This window comes from Peromyscus leucopus, chromosome 13 (assembly GCF_004664715.2).
Source record: "Peromyscus leucopus breed LL Stock chromosome 13, UCI_PerLeu_2.1, whole genome shotgun sequence".
In the NCBI taxonomy this organism is placed as follows: domain Eukaryota; kingdom Metazoa; phylum Chordata; class Mammalia; order Rodentia; family Cricetidae; genus Peromyscus; species Peromyscus leucopus.
In genome coordinates, this window is record NC_051074.1 from 4,467,896 (window position 1) to 4,495,831 (window position 27,936).

At 43.8% G+C, this 27,936-nt stretch overlaps 1 protein-coding gene across 6 annotated transcripts in view; it reads left to right on the forward strand.

The window, feature by feature from the left end:
* The window catches only part of Dgkd (diacylglycerol kinase delta), a 95,257-nt gene that overhangs the window by 21,243 nt on the left and 46,078 nt on the right, over window positions 1-27,936 (forward strand). For 4 of the 6 annotated variants that reach the window (XM_028876281.2, XM_037210083.1, XM_028876283.2 and 1 more), the window contains exons 2-3: window positions 8,771-8,881; window positions 10,368-10,448. In XM_028876281.2, coding sequence (XP_028732114.1) covers window positions 8,771-8,881; window positions 10,368-10,448 — 192 coding nt within the window. Of the gene's footprint in view, window positions 1-7,063; window positions 7,417-7,947; window positions 8,554-8,770; window positions 8,882-10,367; window positions 10,449-27,936 lie in introns of those variants that run through there. The other 2 variants (XM_037210084.1, XM_028876285.2) reach the window with 2 other exon arrangements.

The window sequence follows — 27,936 nt, forward strand, 5'->3', positions numbered from 1 at the left end:
TCAAGGAGATCATATTCTAGTTAAACCTAAAATGGCCTCAGCAAGAATATATGATGGAGCAATCTCTGCACCATCATGCCTTGCCATAACAAGGAACAAGCCTACAAAAAGGCACGACTTGTAGAAACATAGGGTTTAAATTCCCTAATAGTGTAATAATGTGCACATTATATGGAACAGCTTTGCTCTGTTCCCCTTTGTTTAAACTTTTAAATTTTGTGTTGGAAATTAAATTTGTCTAATCAGTTAGTTGAAGTTTTTGATATAAATAGGATCTGTTTTAGCTGGACAGTCAAACCATTTGATGTATGAATACTGTCAGTTTCTCATAGATACATTCTTAATTATGTCAGTGTCCATCAGTATTTGAATGAACTCAAATAATATATGGAGAAATAAAACAGGAAGAGACCTAGTCAGGTATTGTTGTTTGGGAAGCAGGTTCTTTTCTTTTCTTTTTTTTGGTTTTTCTCTGTGTAGCTTTGCGCCTTTCCTGGAACTCACTCTGTAGCCCAGGTTGGCCTCAAACTCACAGAGATCTGCCTGCCTCTGCCTCCCAAGTGCTGGGATTAAAGGCATGCGCCACCACCGCCTGGCGGGAAGCAGGTTCTTAAGTGATTGTTGTATTGCATTATCCTATGCATGCACACATTTGAAAAAAATGCTGAAAGGATGTTATCTGAGAATCTGAGCAGTGGCTGGACCCTGGGTGTGGCAACTAAATGAGAAGCAACCTCTCATACAGAAAAGTGCCTAAGAGTTGAGCTGTTTATCTTGGTACTTTATTTATAACTGAGGCCTTAAAAGAAGTGAGATCAGGGTTCCAACGTCCACTCTTTGAACATGACAGTGGCACTCCATGGGACCCTGAAAAGCAGTTTCTTAAGAGGTCTCTGTCTCTGTGCTGTTTTTTTTTTTTTTTTAAGATTTATTTATTTATTATGTACACAGAAGAGGGTGCCAGATCTCATTACAGATGGTTTTGAGCCACCATGTGGGTGCTGGGAATTGAACTCAGGACCTCTGGAAGTATAGTCAGTGCTCTTAACCTCTGAGCCATCTCTCCAGCCCTCTGTGCTGTATTTTAGAGAATGATGGAAGATCATTAATCTAGTGTGCATGCTTTAGGCTTCTTGACCTCTGACTCTCTCTGGCACTTGAACATACTTTATGAAGCATTCCAAACAGATATAGAAGTTGAAAGAGCTGAGTTGACTACACCACAGCATGTTTTGGTTTATCTTTAACCCACACCTTTTCTGAGCGTTCCAGAGCTGGTTCTGTGGTACTTTATGCTTTGTGAACTATCCCTTTGCTCCAGTGCAGCTTTCCTAAGACCTATCCCTTCCGTCATAGTGTTCCCAGCAGTGCTTGGCATGTTGAGTGCTCAGTAAATATTTGCTGAGACTCAGCAGCTTCATTCCACAGCTTTATAGGGGACAGACCATACTCTGTGGACTCCAAATGAATCCTTTCCGCTGTGGCTGACCCATAGTACCACGTGTCTTAGAATGTCCCTCCAACTGCTGGTGGTCCAGGTTTGTCACTTGATGTGTGGTACAGCTGGGCTGTGTCTCTGTGTATATACATTCTCCTCCAGGAACAGTAGGATGATAGTTTATTTATTTTTTCCTGAACCCATGAAAGCAAAAATAATGAAGGTAACTCTACTCAAAACATATTCCCATCCCACCTCCACAGGGACTGTAATGGGGGCACACGGATTGATAGGACAGATCCAGGGTCAGGGCCCACAGCTGTTCCTTCTCTCTAGATGGAAGTGTTTCCCTTGGACTCAATTTCTTCCTTAGCATCTTCACAGGATGGCAAGGCTGACATGAAGGCTTCTGGCTTCTTGTGGGCACTTCACAGGTACTGCGTTGTTTGCCCTTTCTTCTGCTGAGTGGAAATGTTTGCCGTGGCTGCCTTGAGAGAGCCTCTGTGTAGACTAAATAGATGGTCTGTGAACACATGTGGACTTGGCCAGTTGAGCAAGAAATTGAAGCCAGTTCTTGCCAGTATTGCTGCTGAAGCGACCCCTTGAGAATCCTTTGTAACTAGAGACATGGCATTGTCTCAGTTTCTATCCTTTCTTTCCCACTCCAGTGACCACTTAATCACCTGTATTATTTTATATTTTTGTTTATTTCTTCTCGAGAATTTAAGACTGTTTGTTTCTGTTCACCCTCCCTCTCATGTCTTCCTGTGGCAGAGGGAGTTACTCACCATTCTTGCTCCTTACTGCTCTGAGGACCTTGTTGCAGCTTGTTAGAGAGCTTCTTCATCCTGGTGCAGTTGTATGGTGCAGGTCTTAGTGTAGCACAGTTGATCCAGCCCTTGCCTCTTATGTACTAGACCTTTCAGGCGTTTCCTGTTTCTGCCTGTAGCCCGTGGCAGTGGTAGCAGAGTGCCGCCCCCCCCCCCCATTACTCAGGGTGTTTGTGCCTGGGGTAGGCTTGGATAGAAGGGAAATGAGTGTTATCTTGTTGGATGTTGCTGTGTGCAGTTTTGTTCCCACAGCCTGGCCCGTAGTAGTCTCTAACACACACACACACACACACACACACACACACACACACACACACACACATGCTGTGTGTGTGTCCTATATATATTATATATTTATTTTATATATATATATAAATATATATTTATTCATTTTTTTTGGTCAAGCTGATGGTAAAGATGGTATTTTAGTTAAGCTTTCTTTTTCTCTTGTGTTTAAAAACCATTTGTATTTCTCTTTCTATAAAATGTTTGTTCACATTTTTGCCTTTCTATTGGATTGTTAGTCTGTTCCTTTTTGTTTGTTTGTTGTTTATTTGTTAGACAGGGTATCATTATGTAGCCCAGGATGGTCTTGAATATATGATCCTCCTGCCTCAGCCTACCTAGTGCTAGAATTAGAGGGTGTACCATCATGCCTGGCTTCCTAGACTGTTTTTGATGTTTAGAAGCTCTTTATAGATAGGAGATGTTCGTTAGCCTTTTATGGTTTGGTGAAACAGTTCCTAAGGCATTGGGGTGATCAAGATGGAGAGAATCATCAGGAGTTGGTATGGTGAGAGAGACAGTCTTAGGATGGAAGTCTGTATACTTGTAGAGCAGACAGCAGCTATTGTGTCTACAGGGTGGGGGTTCTGGAAAGGCTTCCCTTAGAGACAGTGCCATTTACCTCTGGTCTGAAGCATAATAGTTTTTCAGCTGATGGAAAGAGGAGCTGAAGATTCACAGTCAGGGGAGAGTTTCTTTAAAAGAACAGGGGTGAAGGGTGGCTGGGCTAGGAAGGGAAGAAGGATGGGGAGAACCCGCAACCCACATTAGACTTTCCTCCTGGGTAGGTCTGTGACTGGGTGTGGGTTCTCAGAGAGGATGGTTATTGGGACCTCCAGGAAGCTTTAAACACTGCCCCCTTAGGTTCCTGCCTACTTGATTCTGATTTCCCAGGAGGGCTGAGATGAGGAGGGATTAGACCATAGGCTAGTGTTTCTTAAGGCTGTCTGCCAGGTAGTTCTAGTTGTATCTGAGTTGAGAGGCACTGGGTGAGAAAATATGGCATCAGGAGAGGCGAGGAGAGTCTGGAAGAAGTCTGATTCTTAAACTTATGTAAGTGGGTCTTCATCAGAACTGCTTGTTCCCAGGCAGGTTGGGAGAGTCCTACATTCTAACAGGTACCTATGAAGCCAATTCAGGTGGTCTGGGGGTATACTTTGATCTTGTTTTTCTTGTGCATAGTGTTGGAGATGGAACCCAGGGGTCTGTCTCCACCAAGCAATTTGCTTTTATCACGCAACTATATCCCCAGTCCTTGGGTCACACTTTGAGAGAAACTGAGGCATAGAGACAGTAATTTAAACTGAACATGGGTGCATGGCTAGAATCCTAGCATTTGGGAGGTGGAGGCAGCAGGGAATTCAAGACAACAGCTTCAGTTGCACAGTGATTTGAGGCTAGTCTGAATTATATGAATTCATATCTCAAAGAAAGACAATTGGAGATTATATACTCATATGTATATATATCTCCAATCTCTATCTCTCCAATCTCTATCTCTCTAATCTCTATCCTTCTATCTCTCCAATCTCTATCTCTCTATCTATCTCTCCAATCTCTCTCTATCTATCAAAGAAAAAAAAGTAAAAAAAGACAGAAGGAAAAAAAGAGTGGGGGAGGGAGGGAGAGGGAGAGAAGGAGAGAGGGATTGGTTGAGATTGATCAAAATTTTAGCTCTAACTGGGTATCTGAACTCAGGAAGAGAGACAGAATCAGTGGTACTTGGTAGCAGCTTAGAAATGGGGCTACTTCTTTTATTTAAAAAAAATTAAAAAATTATTAACATTTATTTGTGTGTGTGTGTGTGTGTGTGTGTGTTGTGGAGGGTGGAGGATGTGCCACAGCACACATGTGGAGGTCAGAGGACAACTTGTGAGAGTCAGTTTTCTTCTTCTACCATGTCAGTCCTAGAGAGTGAGCTCAGGTTGACAAGCTTGGCCGAAAGTGCCTTTATCTGCCGAACTGTCTCACTGGCTCCGATACGTCTTTTAGCTTTGATGCCATTGATTCTAAACACAGGAAATGCAGGGCTAAGAGTGAGTGACATGGCATAGGTCAGTGAAGAGGATGGCTGAGAGGAAGTCTATTTCATGTGTTGTGGCTTGGACCCTGGTGACACCCACATCAGTACTAGATAGAGTGGACAGTGACCTTTATTTGCAGAAATGCGCCCGATTGCTCATTTATTTCAGGGCCTTGGTGTGACTGCTGTAGCACTAGGCATTGTGTCTCTTCAAGTCAGAAATGAGGGAGTGTTGAAGCTCCTTGTGTTCCCGTATGTCAGAGACAAGCGAGCCATCTTCTGTACCAACTCTACGTCTTTGACCAGGACTGAGGAAGTGCTAGTGAGCATCATGGTGACGACGCTCCTTGCAACATCACTGCACTACTGAGATCTTGTTAGCAGTGCCAGGAGAGAATCTGCTTGGCTGTGCTGGTGGGTATGTGCTGTGAACCCCAGATGAAGGACAGGCCTCTGAACAGCTCTTGGGGATTTGGATGTTACCTCTTTTGGTTCCTTTCTGATTCAGTCCTTCCTCACATTAGTGAAGATAGGAATGAGACATCTCCCCTGCTCTTCGTGTAAACTTTTATGGTATAGGGGGTTTGGGAACATGGGTCACTTTTAATATTGGTGCTGTTGGAGAGAAACCAGGGCATTGGTATTTGAAATTCATTCTCGTTGGTAAGAAAATAAAGCTGTTGACACTTTTCCCAAGTCGGTATTTTAGAGGTCTTTAGGAGAAAAAAAATCTGTGTAGTGTTCCTTTTGTTACACTGACAGTATGTGGGGTCCTGGCTCTGTGGAGTTGAGAATTCTCCAGGATGGTGGATGCCCAGGTGTATTTTAGTCTACACTCTCTGGCCATGAGACACTCAGTAGAACATTGTGTGTCCCTAGTTGTGCATCTCCTTAGTGTCCTGGTGGACTGTGATGAGAACAGGTAAAGGCCAGGTGCACATAGCTCTGAAGCACGTGAATTTGCTTATGGTGTTGGAGCAGAGGAAGGAATTTACCTGTATCCATTTGATCTAAATCAGGATGTTGTGGATGTGCATGTTTGTGCAGGGGTATGTGTGTGGTTGGGTATGTGGAAGCCAGGGGACAATTTTGAATGTTGTACTTTAGGCATCCCACCTTATTTTTTGATAGGACTGAGGTTTCATAGATTAGGCTAACTTGACTGGTCAGTGAGCCCTGGTGATCTGCTAATCTCTGCTTTCCCCAATGTTTTGATTACAAATGTAATTACAAAATTTACAATTTTATTTTCATGGGCTCTGTGGATTGAACTTGGGTCCTTGTATTGTGCTGTAAGCACTTTACTGACTAGACATTCCATAAACCCTCTTCTCTTCTTCCTCTGCCTGATTCATATTTAATTTTTAATTATGTATATATGCTGTGGGATAATGTTGTTGTATACTGGTTTAATAAAATACTGCTCGGCCATTAGCTCAGGCTTACTACTGCCCAACTCTTACATTTAAACTCATCTCATTTCTGTTAATCTGAATGTTGCCACGTGTTCCGTGACTTTATCCGTGTGCCATTACATGCTGTCCCCTAGACGGCGGGCTGGCATCTCCTGACTCAGCCTTCTTCTTCCTAGAATTCTTGTCTGTTTATCCCGCCTATACTTCCACAGTTGGACGCCAGTATACCTCTTTGCTCTGTGGCCTGAGCTGCTATCTGAGCTATTGTCTGCTCTGTGTTTGAAGAGGGGAGACAGGAAAGAGAATATATTCTCACATGTGCCAGGACCCTGTCTGTGGCTGTCCCTGACTCTCACTGGCTCTGTGGTGGAGAGGGTCTGCCAGACCAGCAGCATTTCCTTTGGTGCCTCTTGCAGCCTTCCATTGCAAAGCTCAGCACATAGTTTCAGGGTGCAGTTTTCTTGACCACTTTTAAAAGTCAACTGGTTTGGGCTGAGTGTTTAAAAATATCCTGTAGCATATCTGTAGTATTTAGGAGCACGAATGAGGAGACAAAATATAGTTTCTGAGAAAGCTTCAAAGAAATACCAGTTTTTATCTTTCTCCATCCTTTTCCGCTGCAACCCACTAGGGTCTCCTTCTGAGCATGCTTGTCCTATAAATAGAATAGCAGGTCTCTTTGGGCAGCCGAAGCTTGCAGGCTGTGGTCTACTTTCTGAAAGATACTTGTGTGTCTGTGTATATGGGTGGTGGTGGGGAGTGTGCTTTAATTTTGCTTTCCCTCTTTTGTATGAGATACTAGCAGCATATTCGGAAAAAAAAAAAAACTCTTATCTATACTTTAAGGATAATTTGAAACTTTTTTGGGTTCAGCATATTGGTTTTGTTGCCTTATTTTTATTTTAAAATTTGCACATAGGAAAGAAGTGGAAGCAGTTTCTTCCACTTCAAAGGTAAGGAAACTGAATTGGGGTGAGGAGGTATCTCTATAGGTGAGCCCTTTAAGGTCTACAGGAAAGGTTCTCTCTTTGTGCTCTAGGCATCCATGGACTGGTGGTGTTATGTACAGATGTTTCTAACAATAGTGCCATCCATGAGAACTTGGACCTGTAAAGGGTGCTGAAAATCAAAGTTCTTACAGCTCTTCCATGCTGCAGATTGGCTTGTGCCCTGATCTTAGGTCCTTTTGGCAGTCCTCTGTCATAGTACAGGGCCTGCGTGTGAGTGACAGCTGGCTGTGTTTCTTCTTGGATTGTGCCATCATGCTCTTTTGCCCTTGGCACCCTTTAACTCCTGGGAGATAGATAAGGGGGAGTGACTCCTTCAGAAGTAAGAGGTGAGGTATAGACATGAGACATGAGGAAGTGTGCTCATCAACAGTTTTCCCCTGGGTTGGTCTCAAGAGGGTAGCTGATGTAGTACCAGGTAGGTACTAGAGCAGAGTCCATTCCAGTGAGCCTGTGGGTAAGTATGGGCACATGCATCACACCCAGCCCAGAAGGTGCCTCAGGAAGGTGCCTTGTCAGGAGGAGATGAGGAAATCTCAGGCACCATGTAATAGCCTGTGTGCTGCTGGGCTGTGGGCCCTGAACTTGGCTTTGTGTGTTTAGAGGGTGAGGGAGCTGGGGTTTGGTTTAATATTCTCTGTCCCTCTACCTCTCTCCCCTGTGATAAACAGACTTGTTTACATAAATGTGCTGTCTTTGTATTTTGGCACGTTTGGATGACCCGAGGTTTCTGTGTCTTGTTCACTCTGGTTTTATGTTAGGAAGTTTTAAGTATCCTCAAATGTCTAGGTGCTTCATACATACACTGTTTTAAAAGTTGCTTAAAGGGCAAACCTGCATGGGGTTGCTCAGCTGTTTGCTGTAGTATAAGTGCTGAATGTGGGGTAGGTTCTTGTTCTCCTGGACACTATTTATTATTATTAGCTTTTCTTTGTGGTGCTGGGAATGGAACCCAGGGCTCTGAGTGTGCTAGACAAACATTCTGTACTGAGCTCTACCCAGCCTGTTTGTTAGTGTTGACTGTGTTAGTGACATCTGTACACTCATGTGTACAGGGCATCTGGCCGTTCCTTCATCTTTTGATTTCCCAGTGTTAGTAGGACTCAGTGTCCACTAGGAGCCACGTACATGGGGCAAATAAAGGAAGACAGCTCTGACTTACTGTTAACTGAGCAGGGAAGTTCTCTGGGGAAAAAGGAATATTTCCTGTATTATAATGGCTTATCTGTATCACAGGGAGGATGAATGTCAGATGCTTATACTGACCTCAGAACCATGCAGAGGGCTGAGCAGAACACAGGCCTGGAGCCACACTGAAACCCAGAGCAATGAACGTGGACAGTTTTGGCAACAGAATCCTGAGAAATGGCAAGAGGCCAGAGAACATGAAGGCAGGGCCAAGAATAGCTGAAAAATACCAAATGCTGAAGCTGGAGAATGTGCTGGTCCTGTGTCCCAGTTGTCCCCAGCTGCTGCTTCCTGGAGTCCTTGAACCCGTTTCCCCTTTGCTAATCTGCTGGGCACAGCTAGGACAGACCTTGGGTCTCTAACACAGGTACTCTGTGGTCCCTTAGAAAAATGGTATGCCCCTTGCCTTGCATCACAGTGCTTTAGCCTGCGTAGAGGTCAAGGTCTGTGAGGGAGTGAGAACTGTTCTTCTGGTAGGCTGCCTAGCCCTTTAGGGGCACACTTTGCTCATCAGTCATGATAGGGTGTTTCAGGGCGATGGGCACCTCAGAATGTAAGCTCACAATGTACTTCTGTGCTTTCAGACCATCCTCAAAGAGGGCATGCTGACCAAACAGAACAACTCGTTCCAACGATCCAAAAGGAGGTACTTTAAGCTTCGAGGACGAACACTGTACTATGCTAAAACTGCAAAGGTAAGGCACCGTGAGAGGATCAAATTCAAGAGCCACCATTTAGGGACTGAGTTCTCATGCATAAGATGAATACTTGCAAATCAGTTAATTCTAGCTGAGTTTGTTTGTTTGTTATTTTATTTGTTTGTTGTTTGTTCTTTTATTTGTTTTAGTCATGCTGGAATTGAACCCAAGACCTTGGATGTGCTAGGCAGATTCTACCACTGAACTACAGTCCCATCTTATCTGGCTTGTAATAATACTTGGTGTCAGCTTTTATTTGTCACTAAGCATGCTTTATTTCTTGTAAAAATTATTTTTGTTCATTTTCCTCTTCCCTAAAAATGGAAAAATGGTCACATAACTAACTATATTTCAGTTAGTTTTCTTCAGAAAGATAGGAACCACAGGCTCATGGATCTCTTATGGGCTTAGAGTTCCTCTTGTCATTGGGCATCTTAGTGTGTGAACAGAAATATGCAGCTCTTTATCTCTAAGCTTCCCAGCAGCTGGCCCTGGGTGGTAAGTTCTCAGCTATGTTAAGACTCAAAACCGAACTCCCCAGGCAGGTGCTGTCAGAGGAGCAGCTGGGCTGCTGCTGCTCTGGTCCAGGTCCAGAGAATGCTGTCAGACTTCAAACCCCAGTGTGCAGGCTGGCAGTCCTAACACCTGTGCTTTTGTCTCAGTGTTGGTGGCAGTTCTGATACTTGGGCATTAAGAAAAATCTGGAATCATTTTGCAAAGCATCCCTAGGGAGTTAGTTTGCTGAAATTAGAAATGGAACAAGGCAACATGTTTAGAAAGGGTTCTGACCACAGCCATGGTTATTTTGGTTCTGTTGGTGGGGGTGGGGAAGGTTTTCTTAGTTGCTAGTCTTTTCTCCAGGGGTTCCATATAGAGGCATCTTAGAACAGAGGGAACAGTAAGGTAAACAGGAGGAGGGGCTGTGGCTTGGACCTTAGTGGGGAGAGGAGAGGAACACAGAGCATCCTTAGATCTGGCGGGGCCTCACTAGGACTAAATTCCTCTGTTCCATTCCCTGATTTTCTTATGACTGGGTTCCTCTTATTAGGGCCTGCCTCTTCCCCCTGCAGTGTTTGTTTTAGTTGGAACTTTTCTCCTAAATGTGCTCGCTGGAGAAATCCAAACCAGAAAGATCCTCTGACTCTGGACCCTGACTGGCTATCTCACATTTAAAAGGGAAGCACTGGTATTATTGGTATTATTTGCTACAAAGAACAAGTGTAGAAAGAAATATCAGCATTGCTATTGTAATGTGCCCATTGATGAACTCTGTAGATGGAAAGTCACAAGCTGCCTGTGATCCATGCTCTTTGGGAGAGACAGGCAGGCAGGTGGTTGCAGGAATTTCACATGGTGGATTGATCAGATGTTGAGGTTTCAAGGAACCTGGGCTTGTAGGGGTGGGTAGGAAGAGTAGCACCACGAGTGCTTGGAATAATGCATGCCCTGGCTTGCCTGATCCTCTGTTTGTATCTCTTTCCAGTCGATCATATTTGACGAGGTAGACCTGACTGACGCCAGTGTGGCAGAATCTAGCACCAAAAATGTCAACAACAGTTTCACGGTAAGATTCTAGGTCACACCCTTCTCCAAGGTTTCTCATTGGAGCGTGGCATGAAGTAGTTCAGACTTTCTCATCCCCTTTCTGATTGGAGGGATTCCTGGGAAATGTTGAATTTCAACATGAAGGCAGTACTGTGGCTGTGGCTGGAGAATAACAGAACTTGATAATGTAAGCACAAAGCAAGACGATCTAAATGAGATGTGTTTAAAGTGTTGCTGCTTATTTATTAATACTTTTTGTTCAGAAGCTTGTTTATTTATTTGTTTATTTGATTTCTGAGGCAGGGTTTCCTCTATGTAGCCCTGGCTTCCCTGGAACCAGCTGTATAGCAAGCTGACTTTGAACTCACAGAGATCTGCCTGTCTCCTCCTCCCAAGTGCTGGGATTAAAGGTGTATAAAGGGGCATGCCATCACACCTGGCTTATTTTTGTGATAATTTGGGAAAGCCAGAAAAGCTTATGTTAAGACAATTGAAAGCGACCACAATTCACCCATCTCACAACATAGAATATTAATATTTTGATATACTTTTTTATGTATTTGAACCCTTTCTTTTCCAAATTTGTAACAATTATGTAGTACTTTATTTATTTATTTATTTATTTATTTATTTATTTATTTATTTATTTATTTATTTATTTTTTGCAAAAGTTCTAAGACCTCAGAGTCAGCCAACCACCCGATCTGGTGTCATATTGGTTCATGCTTTTTCTGCATCCGTCATGAAATCAGACGGGTGAATTTCTTTCACGTGTTTTTTTTTTTTTTTTTCTCTTGAAAACTTTTGGTGACTCTTTCCCCTCACTGTTGATCTAAATATTCATATTATTTATATAGCGCTTTCTGTTAAGACTTTATACAGTCATGGGCTGTTTAACAGTATCAAGGATTGCTCGGCTGGTGGCACTGGAACCTTTGTTTGTTTTTGTTTTTTGTTTTTTCAGACAAGGTTTCTCTGTGTAGCCCTGGCTGTCCTGAACTCACTCTGTAGACCAGACTGGCCTCAAACTCAGAGATCCGCTTGCCTCTGCCTTCTGAGTGCTGGGATTAAAGGCATGTGCTCCCCCCCCCAAATGTTTTATTTTTAATTGCATGTATATATGTGTAGGTGCTATAAGAGGCCAGAAGCCTTAGATTCTCCCTAGAACTGGAAATCCAGGTGGCTGTGAGCTGCCTGATGTGGGTGCTGAGGGCTGAATGGTCCAATGCAAAGCAGTATATTTAATCATCCTTTTGCTCTTTCCCTTTTAAAATTTCTGTCTGTCTATCATCGATGTATATATATGTATGTATGCACCTATCATCTGTCAATAATCTGTGCGTGTGTGTCTGTCTGTCTGTCTTATCTATCTGAGATAGGGTCTGTCTTTCTGTATCATCTCAGATAAGGTCTTGCTTTGTAGCCTAAACTAGCTCATAACTGGTGATCCTTCAGCTGTAGCTTCCAAGTGCTGAAATGATAGTTATGACTCACCATACCTGGCTGGGTTTCTAGTTTTATTTATTTAAAGATATCTTAAAAAAAAAAAATTGTGTGTGTGTGTGTGTGTGTGTGTGTGTGTGTGCATGCATTTGAAATGGCATAAATGTGGTCAGAAGACAATTTTGAGGAGTCAACTCTCTCCTTCCATTGTGGATTCTGAGGATAGCATTCAGTTTGTCAGACTTGGTAGAACTTGACTTTACCTGCTGAGCCATCTCATTGGCTCTGACTTTTCAAGGTTGCAAAGTCCCAGATGGGTTTTTGTTTTTTGTTTTTTAAATTTACTCAGTGCATTTATTTTAGAGTCTGTGTCAGAAAACTCAGGTATATGGGAATTTTGTGTATCTTTTCTGTTTAGTTTTTTCTCTTGGCTCTTATCCTTCGCTCTTTCCTGCTGCTGTGTCAGGTAATTTTGGTTGACATTGTATAGTAGAAGTTGACAGGATGAGTTTAGGCTCTTGCTCTCTTTTGAAGGGATTTGTTCTTAATACCCCCAAAGGCAGAAATGAAGCAGCAGATTTGCTGAAGTCCAGGCTGAGGTAGAGGCAGTTTGAGGATTGTCTTAGTTACTGTTCCTTTGCTGTGCAGAGACACTACAACCAAGACAACTCTTTTGAAAGAAAGCATTTAATTGGGGGCTTGCTTACAGTTTCAGAGGCTCTCTTAGCTAGGGTTTCTGTTGCTGTGAAGAGTCACTATGACCACAGCAATTCTTATAAGGAAAATGTTTAATTGAGGTAGCGGCTTATGGTTTTAGAGGTTCAGTCCATTATCATCATAGTGGGACATGGCAGCATGCAGGCAGACATGGTGCTGGAAATGTAGCTGAGAGTTCTACATTTTGCAGGCAATAGGAAGTGGTCTGTTTCATTGGGCGGTATCTTGAGCATGGGAGACCTCAAAGCCTGCCCCCACAGTGACACCCTTCCTCCCACAAGGCCACCACCATCTACTCCAACAAAGTTATACCTCCTAATAGTCCACTCTCTTTGGGGGCCATTTTCTTTCAAAGCACCACAGAGTCTTAGTGCATTTTCATTGTGGTGGGAAGCATGTCAGTACACATAGTACTGGAACAGTAGCTGAGAGCTATATCCTGATCCACAAGCTGAGGTAGGGAGAGAGAGAGACATACATGACACAGAGAGAAAGACAGAGACAGAGACAGACAGAGCAATGCTGAGCCTTGTAGCCAGAGCCTTTTCTCTGTCCCGATTGATCCCGCAGCAGCTTATAAAATAACCACTCAGAGGCTTAATATTAATTATAGACTGTTTGGCCCTGTGGCTCAGGCTTATTACTAACTAGCTCTTACATCTTAAATTAAACCATTTCTATTAATCTGTGTATTGCCATGTGTCTCGTGGCTTTACCTGTGCTTTGTTACATCTTGCTTCTCTGGCTTCTCCCAGCATCTCCCCCGACTCTGCCTTTCTTCTCCTTGTATCTTTGTTTGGATTTCCTGCTTGGCTATAACCTGTCTTGCCATAGACCAAGGCAGCCTCTTTATTTATTTATATTTTATTTTATTTTTGAGACAGGGTTTCTCTGTGTAGCTTTGGAGCCTGTTCTGGAGCTCACTTTGTAAACCAGGCTGGCCTCAAACTCATAGATATCCATCTGCCTCTGCCTCCGGAGTGCTGGGATTAAAGGTGTACGCCGCTGCCACCACCAGCTGGCAGCCTCTTTATTAACCAAGGGTAGCAACACTTACTCACACATACAGAAAGACCATCCCACAGCAGAGTGTGGCATGGGCTTTTGAAACATTAAAGCCCACCCCCAGTGACACCCTGCCTACATCAAGACACAGCTCCTCCTAGTAAGACCACACCTCCTAATCCTTTCAAACAGTGCCACTCCCTGGGGACCAAGCGTTCAAATGTGAGTCTGTGGGAGTCATTCTTGTTCAAGTCACCACAAGGATGGTTTTACTTTTTCTCCTTGCTAGTTTTCACTTTTGATTCATTGGTGTCTTCATGCATGAGTCATTTCATGGGTTTCTGTGTATAACATACCAGCTCTGACCAGCTTCTTGACCTCTCTCGATCCTACTTAGAAGTCAGTATTTGTCACTGTTTTAATTTTCTCCATGTCTTTATCATTCCATTGTATTTATAAGCATCTGTTATTTAAGATTACTCATTGTAAATATGAGGAATTGGAAGGGCAGTGTTGTTGTTAATCTATTGTAACTTAGGAGTATTGTTGCTCAAGTCTTCTGGTGACTTTGTTTCTTTGTTTCTGCTTGGTCATAGACTTTGTCTTGTTCTTTGAGAACTTTGCTTGGTCATTGGTTCAACAGGTGATCTTTCAGAGCTTCTTCCCTGGGCCACATACTTGAGGGCCAAAGTTCAGCAGATGGGGAGAGGAGTTCTTTTTATTAAACTTGCATCCTTGTGGAGAATTGGGAAAATAAAACCTGAGTGAGTCCCCAGAGGAACCTGAGACTCTGCCTTTGACTGTTCCCTCCACCAGATGAAGGCCTAGATAGCAGGCTATGTTTCTCTCCTCCATTTTCTTCTTCTCCTTCTCCCTGTGTTGCTTCCCCCACTCTTCTTTAACAAAAGATTGTTTATTTATTAGGTATATGGGTGTTTGTCTGTATACCATGTGGGTCCTTGGTTCCCATGGTGGCCACAGGAGGGCACTGGCTCCCCTGGAACTGGAATTACAGATGGATGTGGGTGCTGGGAACAGAACTTGGGTTCTCTTCAAGAGCAGCAAGTGTTCTTAACCACAGAGCCATGTCTCCAGTCTCTCTTCTTCCCTTTCTGAGACAGTCTCATGTAGCTCAGGCTGACCTCAAACTTGCTCTATAGCTGAGGATGACCTTGAAGTCCCAATCTTCTTGCTCCTCTACCTTCCAGTTGTTGGTATTACAGCCTTGTGTCTCCATAACCACTTCTCTTGTTTTCTTAATCTGTGAAAACACAGAACCTCATTGTAAGACAACACAGAGATTTTGTCAGTTTGAAACAATAAAACATAGTGTTTGACGTTTAGACTGTGAAAGTGGGAGGAAGTCCTGTCTCAGCCTTACTAGCTGATGACCTTGAGTGAGTCATGTGGCTCTGAACGTCAGGTTCTTCATCCAAGGAATGAAGCCTTTGGGGTTGCTAGGAGCTCCCAATTAATGAGTACAATGAAGGCTTGGTAAAATGGTTACTGTTAGTATCGGGATGCTAGGTACCCACTGAGTAGTCAGTGGTGAAACAGGAACACTAAATTAATTGATTATATCATTTGGCTCCTAACTGGAGCTTCTTCTTCTTTGGTATCATTACATTTCTGAAATATCACAGTTTTTATATTTGCTAAGTAACATGTAACTGAACATAATTGCTGTAGCTTATTCTCAATTTTACCAGGCCTAAGGCCATATAGCCATATCATTTGACCCGTTAGGTCATAGAAGCAATGTCATTTGGGTTGAACCTTAAAGAGGAAAGACAAGTTTTACTAAAATGTTCCTGAAATAGAAAATCTTTGGAAAGAATTGTGTTCTGCTCATTTTAAGAAGTGTATAAATCTTTGAGTGGCTCCTTGATTCTTTCTTGATGCAGCTGAAGGGGCTGTCCTCCTCTCCCCCATCTTTGCATGCCCTAATGTGTCCTAGCATGATCTTGCTCCAGCCACTGCTTTTAGGAAGTGCCATATGCACAGGTGCCTGCTGGTCTTGTGTCTGGAGGGGCCTCCCTTTACCATCTGGAGACCCAGTCCTTTCCTTGGAGATCATGTGAAGCTACCCGTGTGGACTCTTCCTTCCTATGCTATGCTTAGGAAGCTGTCCTCTGCTTCTTCAGAGTAGTAGTCCCAAGCCTGGTTGTGCTTCTTTGGAACTTAGAAGTTCCTGACACTACCTCTAGGGACTCTGAAGCTGACTCACAAATGATACTTCAAGGCTGCCTAGGATTTGGAGGTACAGCCAGGTTTAGGACCTCTCTTGAGGATACTTTATTCCACTCATGTAAGGTTGAATTATCACTTAGTAATTGATGTCCTTGATGACACTGTTTTAGGATGTCTCAAGTTTGAGGCCAAGAGAGGCTTAGGGTACTAGCACGTCACCTCCTGGCTGACTGCCTGAGTTCAGCTACTCAGAGGTCCTGCTGCTCCTTTGTCTAACATGGGCATGAGGATGTGGGGCTGCTACTTTCTTGGATCCTTTCTTGTAGATTTAGGGTCCTCATGTTTGGATAGACAGTTTTGAGGCAGGCAAGACCAGCTCTGGCTCTCTCTGTATGTCTGTGCACAGAAGCAAATTCAAAAGCTTGTTTATCTATGGAGAATGGGGGAGTTCATTTGACAGCAAGGAAGGCTGGTTACCAGATTTCTAAAATGAAACAATAATTGGAAAACATGTTAATTTTAGAAAAACTTGATTTTCCTTTTTTTCCCCAACAGTCTTACATTGTAGCAAACTCTATATTGGAAACCTGAAAAGAATATTGGGTGAATAAATGTTCACTCTGTTCTGAACGATGTCTCATATGAGATATGAAAGAACTAGCTATAGAATCAATAGTAAGCATGCTAGGAGAAAGCCCAAACACAACCAGGCACTGTGTGTGTGTGTTCGCGTGCACGCTGAATGTGGGTTCTTTCTGCAGGGAGAGAGATGTAGGAAGAGTCAGTGAGTGTCTTAGTTAGGGTTCCTATTGTGTGAAGAGACATCATGACCACAACAATACTTATAAGTATTGGGGGATTTATTTAGGCAACTCCACATAGTTAAAAAGGCTTATTTTGGGGTAACTTACATCTAGTAAAGGGGTTGATTACAGGATCTGGGAGAGGTGAGGTGCAGTCCAGTGGTGTTCTCTGGAGAACTCCGCTCGGCCTACCATCCAGCATCCAGGATCACCAGGAACAAAGAGAGGTGGTACATCCAGATCTCGGGTTTTAAGGGCTCCCTGTCTCGGCCCTGCCTCAGGGGCAGGTCATAGGCAGGCATGACAGTTACTAGAAGCCTCACTGGGGGTAGTACTTCCAGGTCAAAGCTGGAATGGCGCCTCACTACTTATAAGGAAAACATTTCATTGTGGACTGGCTTACATTTCAGAGATTTAGTCCATTATCATCATGGTGGAAAGTGTGGTAGTGTACTGGCCAACATGGTGCTGGAAAAGGAGTTGAGAGTTTTATATCCGGATCACCAGGCAGCAGGAAGTGAATGTCACACACTAGACCTGGCTTGAGCATCGGAGACCTCACAGCCCAACCCCTAGTGACACACCTCCTCCAACAAAGCCACACCTCCTGATAGTGCCACTCCCTGTGAGCTTAGAGGGGCATTTCCTACCAAACCAGCACAGTTAGGGGGAGGAACCTGGGAGCATTTGTTCACTCCGGAAACCATAGTTGTGTCTCTTAGGTGCTAGGTTCTATGAGTGGGTTAGTCATTCACTTTTCTTAAAGTGTTTAGATCAGAGTAATGATTTTAAAACAAGTTTCAAATAAAAGGAAACACCATTGCTGTAATTCAGCAGCTTTGTTTTTTTCCCCCTTAGTTTTTCAAAGGGAAACATTGTTTTGCTTTATGATATTTACTGTATGATGTATTATGTCATACAGGTGTCGTTCTGTATTCTGCTTTATTTACCAGTTTGTGATAAACATGTCCTTGTCATGAGCTTCTGTAACATGTGCTATTATAGTGGTAAGTCTTTTTACCATGTCAGGTGATATAGTTGGCCAGTTACTCCTTCTAGTGCTAGAACTGAGGGTGCCTGACTAGTCATTTAAGTTATTGTTAGAAAAGTGTCTCACATCAAGGAAGGACCATGTGTGGCAGTTCATGTGGCTTCCCTTGCAGAGTGGCTCCCTCTCTCTGCCTTTTCTGCTCAGAAGATGTGCAGCTTCTGTTGACCTTGGTCCTCCTTCCCACCACCCATCCTGCAGGCTGAGTAGAGACAGCTTCCTTCTGTGTCACCAGACTTCTAAGAGGAGCCCTTGGTAAAACTCTTATGTGATATCCTCAGAATATGGCTTGGTATTTCTGGTTGCTACCTCCACTGCACCGTGAGCCAGCACCTGGTCCTAAGGCCACACTGTACAGCTGTTGTGGTAGAGACCTGGTGGGTATTAATATCCTTGTGGTCATTTCTCTGAAGTAGCCTGGTCAGAGTAACCCCACTGCACACACCAAGGAGTGAGCTCTCACAGTGGGCTTAAGACTTCCTTCATAGGAAAGTTAAGAAACTTCCAGGAAATGCTGTGGAAGACGTGAATAGTATCCATAAATCTTATGAGATCTTCCTTGTTTATTTGGTTTTTGAAGCATGGCCTCACTATGTAGCCCAGGCTAGCTTCAAACTTGTGATCTCCCTACCTCAGCCACTTGAGCGCTGAGATTACAGGGTAAGTGTCACAACATCCCACCTAAGATCTTCCTTGCTAGCTCTGTGCCCTAGGGCAAGAGTATTTATCTTTTTAGGTTTTCTTATCTGTGAGATGGGAGTAATCCTAGGATCCTTCCATGGGGTTGGGTTGGTTTAAAGCATACTCTGCACATTTGCTGCCCTTCATTTCCACCCCTACCCACCCTCTGCCGAGCAGGAAAGTAATAGGGTTTAACATGCTGATACTAAGGCACTTAGTCTGATGTGTTGGAATTCCAAAAGAGTAGACTGTAGACAGAGCTAAACAGTAGCACCTATGGTCGGAGTGGATGTCAGGAAAGCAGTTCTTCTTAGGAGCAGAGCTGATGGAGGATGGGTCACTGTACAATGAGCTTATATGATCCGAATATGACTTGTCTCGCAGTGGTGGACGGCTGGAAAGCCAGTCAGACTAGTAGCTATGAAGTGCAAAAAGCTAGAAATGTCAGTACAAGGGACCAGCAGTGGATGCAACCCCAGTCTGAGGCTAAAGGCCTGGAAGCCTGATGGACAGTCACTGGTACAAGTCACCCCAGCTCTGAGGAGGAGGAGGAAGAGGAGGAAGAGGAGGAGGAGGCTCTCTGAGGTTTGCTAGCTTCCTACCTAGCTGAGAAAACATGAACCATGAACCAGAGGTTCAGAGAGAGACCTGGCCTCAAAGGAACAGAAGAGTGATAGTCAAGGATATACATACCACAGAACCTTTTCTAGTCTCTACTCATGCACATGGGAGCATGCACCTCACACACACATGTGCATACATTCACAAACAAACAAAGCACACAGCCTAAAGAATCTGGAATCTGATCTGTACAGAGAAGACAGGAGCAAAAAAAAAAAAAAACCACCCATGCTTAGTAAGAGATAAGTAGGCTTGTACCCGGAGGCTGAGGCATTATGATTATCAATTTGAGACCAATCTGAGCTGTGTAAGTATACCTAGGAGTTGCCTTTGTGTAATTGCTGAGTGATAAAGGAGCTTTGTAATGGATTGGAAGAATTGTTCAGTAGTTCTCTGTGTGTTTGGCCTTTAGGATTATGGGTGAGTGGTAACTCCCTGGTGACCCTGAGTTTCTCATCTGTTTCCAGCAGATGTCAGCCTGTGGGTGATCAGGGCCGCTCCTTTGTGAGGAACTGTGACCTTTATCCAGATTTCAACATAGGTTTTCCTTCTCAGCTTGTTTAGATTTCTCTTATTTTCTGGGCAAACCCCTTAGCCAATCACTTTGGCTTGGAGAAAGGAAAAACTGTCCATACTTGGCAGATTTCCCCCTTAGGCAAGACTCCCTGGTTCCTGTGACTGTTGGCCTTGGCCTGAGGTAGGCAGAGCTGCATTTGAGGGTCCTTGGAGTCATCTTGTGTGCCAAATGTTGTCCTACAGTCAGGAGCCCTTGCCTCTCCACTGGGAGTGGGTCCTTCTTTGTGCTCAGCTCAGGCTCCAGGGCTCCTAACCATGGCCCCACATGCCACCATACCTCAGCTGAGATATCAGGTACCTCTCCGCCACCTTCTCAGGTACCTGCAGCTTTACACTGGTATGGTCCTGCCCAGTACAGTGTTGGGCCTGAGGTTACCTATTCTTGGACATGGTTAAGGCCCACCTTGGTCAGTGGCAGGAGCTTGTGAGAACCATGTAGAGGGACTTTTACTCAACATATTCCATGCTTTAGAATTCATTCTGTGTTCTCCAGATCTAGAAGCTGGAAGAAGGCCAGGTTGTGCTAGGTTGGTGGCCATGTATTTACCAAGTGTGTGGCTTTGTTGGAGGCAGTACCCATGCCTGGGCCATAACTGGTTCAAAAGCCAGGCTTAGGCCAGTTCTCCTAGTCACGCTAGGCAGAGAGGACACAGGTCTCCCTGGCAGCTGGTGGCTTGGTGAGCAGAGAGTGTGTTGTGGCTATGGGGTGGACTGGAGTCTGGGTATGCTGTGTGGTTATGTTATCAGGAGGGTTGTCACGGGCAAAAATCTACGCTGTTTACCAGATTGTTGTTGTGTGTACTTGTGTATGAAAATGTGTGTTTATTAATATTCACTTGTCTTTCTTTACAAATGGCAGAGAAAACAAAAGCAGACAGTTGAATAACTGCTGTTTGATTCTAGTCAAAACCCTTAATAGTTTTATGAAGGAATTTTTGATAAATGACAGGTGGAAAGGCCTTGGATCTGATTGAGTCTTTCTTAGAGTGCCTATGATATTAATAACTAGTTGTTTTACTAAGTGTTTTTTGATAAATGTGCCTATGGTGTGATGGAGCCAAGTCCTGTCTGTGTTGTTTTTGACCTTAGAAATATGGTGTCATTATTTAGAAAATTAATGTGGAAAGAATTCCTACCTATCTGTCCCAGAGTGCCTAGTATTTCATAGTACAGTGGTGTGATCGCTTGTTAACGAGGTAGTACAATTCTCAGCACTGTTGACTCGTCTTCCCTCCCATCTGAAGAAAACTCGGTGAGTTCCATGTTCAGACAGCACTGTAGGAGCTGTTGGTGCTGGCTTTCAGAGAGATGTGAGGGCGTCCTCCACACAGCCTGCTGGGTAAGGTGCCCTGTGCAGGGCTACACCCTGTGCAGGGCTACACCCTGTGCAAGGCCAGGGCCAGCCCACTCCCGCTCTGATGGACTTTGCTTTAGAGAAGTTGGCACAGCTTTTTCTATGGGCTCATTGTTCATGGCCGCAAAGGTTATTAAGGGAGGATCAGGACAATCCAACATTTGGAGGATAATTAGAGGTGGGGGTGGCTGTGCACCTTCTTTGACATCTTCATCCAAACAAACAAACAAACAAACAGGCTGAAATAACACCGACCTTGGAGGTGGGCCTTGGTGTCTGCCCTGCACCCAGCCCTGCTGGCCTGTGTCTCAGGTGTCAAGGGCATGCTCAGTCTGCTGCCAGCCTTGTGCTGCCTTCTGAGGAGTGAACTTTAGGTCTTGCCCTAGCCATGACAAAGTCTAATTACACCCAAACTAGATTGGCCGTTGTATCCATAGCCAGCTTGCCGATTTGTCCAGTTCACACAGCTGGCTGTAGATGCCATAACACCATTACTTCTTTTTAGATCCCGCTTTGATTTGCATACACTTCCTGGCTTGGATGATAAGCTACATGGTCACATTGGTCATCAGAAATGTTCATAATGTTCTTTAATGAATGCATCAGTGTGCTAGTGCATGCTGAGAGTAAAACATTTTTATGGCTTAATTGATACAGAAATGCATCTTTCAGTGCAGTATTTAGGGTGTGTGAATTTTCATGAATACTTGCTCAGGCACACGCATATTGAAACTTGTCATAATCAAGATAGTAAATATTTCCATCACTTCCAAAGTAAGTTTTCCTGTCTTTTAAAAGTTATTAAGCTGGGCATGGTAGCACACACTTTTAGTCCCAGCACTTGGGGCAGAGGCAGGTGAACCTCAGAGTTCAAGGAAAGCCTGGTCTATAAAGTGAGTTCCAGGACAGTCAGTACTACACAGAGAAACCCTGTTGGGGGAAAAAAAATAAGCAAGCAAGCAAGCAAGTAAATAAATAAATAAATAAATAAATACAATTTTACTTAGGGGCTGGAGAGATGGCTTGGCTGTTAAAAGTGCTGGCTGTTCTTACAGAGTCTGGCTTGAGTTCAGGTTCCAGGACTAATAACGCAGCTTACAATTATCTGCAACTCCAGCTCCAGGGGATCCAGTGCCTTCTGGAAGAAAAGGGCCCTGCACTCACGTACACAAACTCCTATACAGACATACACATATACAAATGGTTAGAAATAAAAATTAAGATAAAATTAAAACAATAAGACAATCTACTGTTGTCTTCTGGAGAGGTTGTATTTACATATTTTTCAGTAGTGGATGCAAGGTCCCTCTAGTTGTCCATCTGATCAGAGTTGGTATCCTGATGCATATATAATGATGCCCCGTGTGTGTGTGTGTGTGTGTGTGTGTGTGTGTGTGTGTGTGTGTGTGTTTTGAATTTTCTATCTTGTGTCATGTAGCCTGGTTTGTCTACAGACTTACTATGTAGCTGGGGATAACCTTGAGACCTCTGATTCTTCTGTCTCTCCCTCTCCCAAGTGCTGGGATTACAGGTGTACACCACTGCATGGGGTTTACCAGGACCTCACTCATGCTAGGTAGCCCCTTTCCTAACCCACAAGTTACAGTCTAGCCTCAGGGACAGCTCTGAATGTGCTTTTGTGCATCTTACTTTGTGAAGTGTATGCTGGAATGATAAGTTTTTGTGTGAGATTATTTCTCTTGATATTTTCTGGATGTCTTTTGTCTGGTAGCCTTTTTGTGACTGTTCTCCACAGTCTTTCATCCAACTTTTCTTAATGGCATTTTTAGAATAAGTCTTTTGTGGAATTGAATTTGTCAACTTTTTAAAGTTCTACCTAAGAGATCTTTTTTTTTTTCACTAGAAGTTTTGTAGCCTTAGATCTGTACACAAATGATTTTATGTTTGTCGTGAGGTACAGAGTTGATGTTTTCTACATGGATGTCAGCTTTTCCCCTGAAGCATTTATGGGAGAAACATTCCATTCTGTTTAGTTATCTATGACTCCTTGGTCAAAAGTCCAGTGACATTGTATTTATGAGTCTATTTTCAGTTTGTGCATGCATGTATGCACTTTGAGACAAGATCTCACTAAGTAGCACAGGCTTGCTTCAAACTGTGTAGCTCAGACTAGCCTTGATCCCATAATGATCTTCCCATTTAGCCTTACAAGTTAGGAATAGAGGCATAAGCTACCCACCCAACTCTCTAGATTCTTATTCTGCTTCTCTGGTCTGTGTGTCTGCCCATATCCTAGGCTTATGCTTTATTACTTATTTGATATGTATATATGCTTCATGTGAGTGTATGTCAGTGTGCCACGTGTACATGGCATTGGTGGTATCTGTGGAGGCTGGAAGAGGCCTTCATATCCTTGGAGCTTGAGTTACTAGTGGTGGTGAGCCACCATGTCAGTACTAGGAACTGAACCGGGGTCCTCTGGAAGAGCAGCAAATTCTCTAAACCACTGAGGCATCTCTCCAGCTCCAGGAGACTAATTTTTTTGTTTTTATTTATTTATTTATTTTTTGAGACAGATTGTCACTATGTAGTCTTGGACAGCCTGAAGCTTGCTGTGTAGATCAAGCTAGCCTTGAACTCACAGAGATCTGCCTGTCTCTGTCTCCTGAGGGCTGGAATTAATAGCAAGTGCTACCATGCCCAGGAAATGTGATGTTTTTTTTTTTTTTTTTTTGGTTTTTCGAGACAGGGTTTCTCTGTAGCTTTGCGCCTTTCCTGGAACTCGCTTTGGAGACCAGGCTGGCCTGGCCTTGAACTCACAGAGATCCGCCTGCCTCTGCCTCCCGAGTGCTGGGATTAAAGGCGTGCGCCACCACCGCCCGGCGGAAATGTGATGTTTTAATGGAGCATTGTAGTCCTTGGACATGGTACTCCTATTTTGTTAGGAATTTTGCCTCTCTATAGATGCAGTATATTGACTTGTGTCCTCTGCCCCACTTACTTTCTTCCATTGTCTCTCTGTCTTTTTATCTTTGTCGAATGTTGGCACTGGTTTAGCTGGCTTCATAACATCTTTAAAAGTGGAGAGTCAGGCTGGGCGGTCCCTGCGCTCGGGAGGCAGAGCCAGGTGGAACTCATCTCTGTGAGTTCGAGGCCAGCCTGGTCTACAGAGGGAGACCCAGGACAGGTACCAAAACTACACAGAGAAACCCTGTCTCGGGAAAAAAAAAAGAAAAAAAAAAAGAGAGTCAGTGGTTACCTGTTGTTTTATGATAAACTTTATGTAAGTTTGTGTTATTTCCTTCTTAAATGTTTACTATAATTTACTAGTGAAACATGAAGTGTTGGAGTTTCCTTTTGGGTACAGTTTTTGATAATACATCTTTATAGTCTCCTTTTTCTTTTCTTACATATTGGATGAACCCAGGGTCTTTTCTGTTAGGTGAGTGTTCTACTACTCAGATTTACAACCTTACCTTTTGATATTTCTGACAATGAATTCAAGTTTTAGAAATGAGCATCATCTATTCAGACTTTGTTACTGTATCTTCTTCCTCCAGCTGTGTCTGTTGGAGGGAGAAGTGTGAGCTTTATGAGAGGGTTCTCAGATGTGTTATCTCTTTCTAGATCATGCCTAAACAAAGCTGGGTTAACTGCTTTATTGTTTTCTAGGTCTACCCTTTGGGATTTCTGGGAAGCTGCTCTGTTTTCACGGATGTGGGACAGTGTCGTGGCTGTGCATGGTCAGGGGAGGTGGCTCCTCAGTCACTCTGGCTGCTTCAGCCACCTGCTGCAAGCCAGGCCTTCTCACTGTGGTGGCTCACATCCTGCTGATACGTTCATGACCTGGTACACAAGGCCTCTGAGGCAGGGTTCACCACAGGGAAAGAGGTTTTGAACTGTTTTCAGGTCTTTTCAAATCTTAAATCCTGTAGTTAGAATGCCCCCCTCCCCTCCCCTCCCCTCCCCTCTCCTTCCTTCTCCTCCCTCCCCTCCCCTCCCCTCCCCTCCCCTCCCCTCCCCTCCCCTCCCCTCCCCCTCTCCTTCTTCTTTAGTCTTTTTGACACACCAAGAGGAATAAGGAAGTAATTGTAAGTTTGGTCAGAAGGAAAAGATGCACTACCTCTGTGATACCTGAATCATATGAGGAACGGGTGCCTGTAGAAGAGGAAGTGTCATTCTTTGGTACTTGTTCTTGTATGTGGTGACTTCCCTGCCTTGGGATGTGGTCTAAACTGGCCTTTTCTGGGTATTTGACAAGTGACAGCCTCTGGATCAATTGCGTGATTCCATCAAGGACTTACAGAGGACAGGCAGCTAGATTGGTAGGACTTTTTTCTCTTAGGACACTGCACAGCAACTTATTGCATGCAGGTTATTGGCATCTTAAGAGGCACTCATGTACCCTTTGCATCTTAAGGGGCCTGAGGTATTCATGTATTTGCAGCCAGGATCTTGGGCCTAGGATTAGGGTTTCCTTGTCAGGGCTGGCAACTTAGAAGGACAGTTGTGCTTCTCAGGTTCCGTTCCCTTTCTCATCTGGATTTGAAGGATAGCTGTGTTAGAGTCAGTTTCAAGTTTGTGTGCTATTACATCTGTCACAGGGTTTATTGGCAGGCACTCAGTCCCTCCAGGAGAAGCCCCACAAACCTACCTTGAATATCCATTTCATTTGTGTGAAAGGAGATAAGCACAGATGGACTTCCAGCAACAGGCACTTGCTGTGATTCTTTCAGCTCAGTTCAGACTGGTCCTGAGAGGACCTACATGATGACTTTGTGACCGTGAAGAGGACTGTCTCAATGTGAACGTCCTGGCCTTGTCTCTTTAGTCCTTTAGCTTGGCTCTACCGTGACAACGTTTGAGACTTTGATGGCATGTGTGCTCAAAGGAATGTAGTCATGATGTTTTTCTCCTCAAATATTTTTCCTTGCTCAGCTTGCTCCTTTTCATCATAAATCTTTATCAGAGTTAACACTAATAACCACACAACAGAGTCTGTAGTAGGCTGTTTTGAGATTCCCTCTGCATTTTATCTTTAGGCAGACTCTTCAGACAAGGGCAAAAAGCAGCCACTTTTTTCACCAAAATATCACAAGACCAGTCTCTAGGCCACATACTGACATTTTTCTCCTCTGAAACTTCTTGATCCCCACAGTTCAAATCATTCTCAGTACCCTTGTCTTCCATGCTCCTACTAGTATGGCCCACTAAGCAGTGCTTAATGCATTCCACTCCTTTCCTAACCCAAAGTACCAAAGTCCAAATTGCTCCAAACAAAAACATGGCCAGGCCTATCACAGCAATACCCCAGTCCCTGGTAACAATTTGTCTTAGTTAGGGTTTTTATTGCTGTGAAGAAACAGCATGACCATGGCAACTCTTATAAAGGAAAACATTTCATTCGGGTGGTTCACTTACAGTTTCAGAGGTTCAGTCTATTATCGTCATGGCGGGGAACATGGTGGTGTGTAGCCACCATGAGTTCATATGTGCAGCTGCCCTCTTGTGTTTGGAAAGCTCTGTTTACCTGTCATCAACCACTTCTGGCTCTTAAAATCTTGCTTATTTTCTGCAACTTTTTTTTTTTTTTTTGGTGGTTTTTGGTTTTTGGAGATGGGATTTCTCTCTGTAGCTTTGGCTGTCCTGGAACTTGCTCCATAGACCAGGCTGGCCTTGAACTCACAGAAATCTGTCTGCTTCTGCTTCCAGAGTATTGTAATTAAAGACATGCACCACCACTGCCTGGCCCTGACCCATTTTCTAGGAAGGTCCCTGAGATTTGGTGGGAGGGGTGAGCTGTCCCGTTAGGCTGAGCCCTTTACACTCTTACTGTCCAAATGTTAGCCACTTGGGTGTTTCTCTGCTCCTCCTCATCTGGTGCGAGAAGCTTTTCTGATGAGGGCTGAGAGATGCTCTAGTCTATGGGTATAGCAGCAATTCATTAGGAATTGTTAGAATACTATGTCCAGTTAATAGAATAATAGTAGGTTTTCTCCTAGGTCCTATGATCCGTTTTGTCACGGAGTTTTGGTCCTGAAAACTGTGCCAGATAAGGGTTCTATCTCATGGAGTGTGTCTTAAATCCAATCAGAAAGTGTGTGGTAACTTCTCTAACATTCATGTACTAGCGGGCATATCTTGCCAAGACAAATATAGATCACAGGGTTCATCTTAGGTAAGATTGATTACTTTTCTTTGTCTGGTAGTGTGCATAGGACCCTCTAGCACTGTAAAATCTAGCCAGTAGGGATGGAGCTTCCAGGTCAGTACCCACTTGATTTTCTCCAGGTTTTATGACTCAAGTGTGTGGTATTTTCAGTAATAGGGTCTTATTGGCAAGTTCTGGAGGGTAACCAGGAGCAAAGGCAATGTAATGTTTGGGGACCCTAGGGGACCTAACAACTCAAAAGAGGTTCTTTTCTTCAGCTTTACTGTATTGTTGTCAGGTTCCTTGATATTCCTGCCTGTTTGAGGTTAGAGTGTCACTACTGAGGCAGTGAGTTAATTTATTTTTGACAACTGGGAGATAACTAGACGATTCCTTTGCTTCCTGTGATGATGAAGATGGTGTCTCAGCTAAGATTATATTTGGATATTTAGCTGAAGAGTTAGAGGTTTCTTTTTCTTCCATAGGAAGGACTGGTTTAACATCCCAGTGGAGGGTAGAAACTCAGCTCCCTGCTCTTTTTTCTGTTTCCACTATTCTTAGGATGAGGAGTCCCCTGCAAGGTTTCTTTTGGAAGCAAGATGCCTGCTGCAGGGATCAAGCAAGGGCCAGTGGATGGCTGCTTCTTAGTCTCCTGTGAAATGGTGCTGGAGGCCCACCTGGCAGTGTCAGCCTAACTCTTCCTTTGCTACCCCAGCTGTGTAGTGTTTCGTCTAGGCCTAGGCTTCCTCAGCTAGAGAGCTGTGTTTGAGGAGGGCTGCCTCAGGTGCAGGGTTTTGTTTTTGTTTAAAAAAAAAAAAAAACTTTGATTGTTAATTTGTGTGTGTGTGTGTGTGTGTGTGTGTGTGTGTGTGTGTGTGTGTGTGTTTACACATGCATACCATGATGTGTGTGGAAATCAGTTCTCTCCATCATGTGGGTCTTGGGATTGAACGTAAG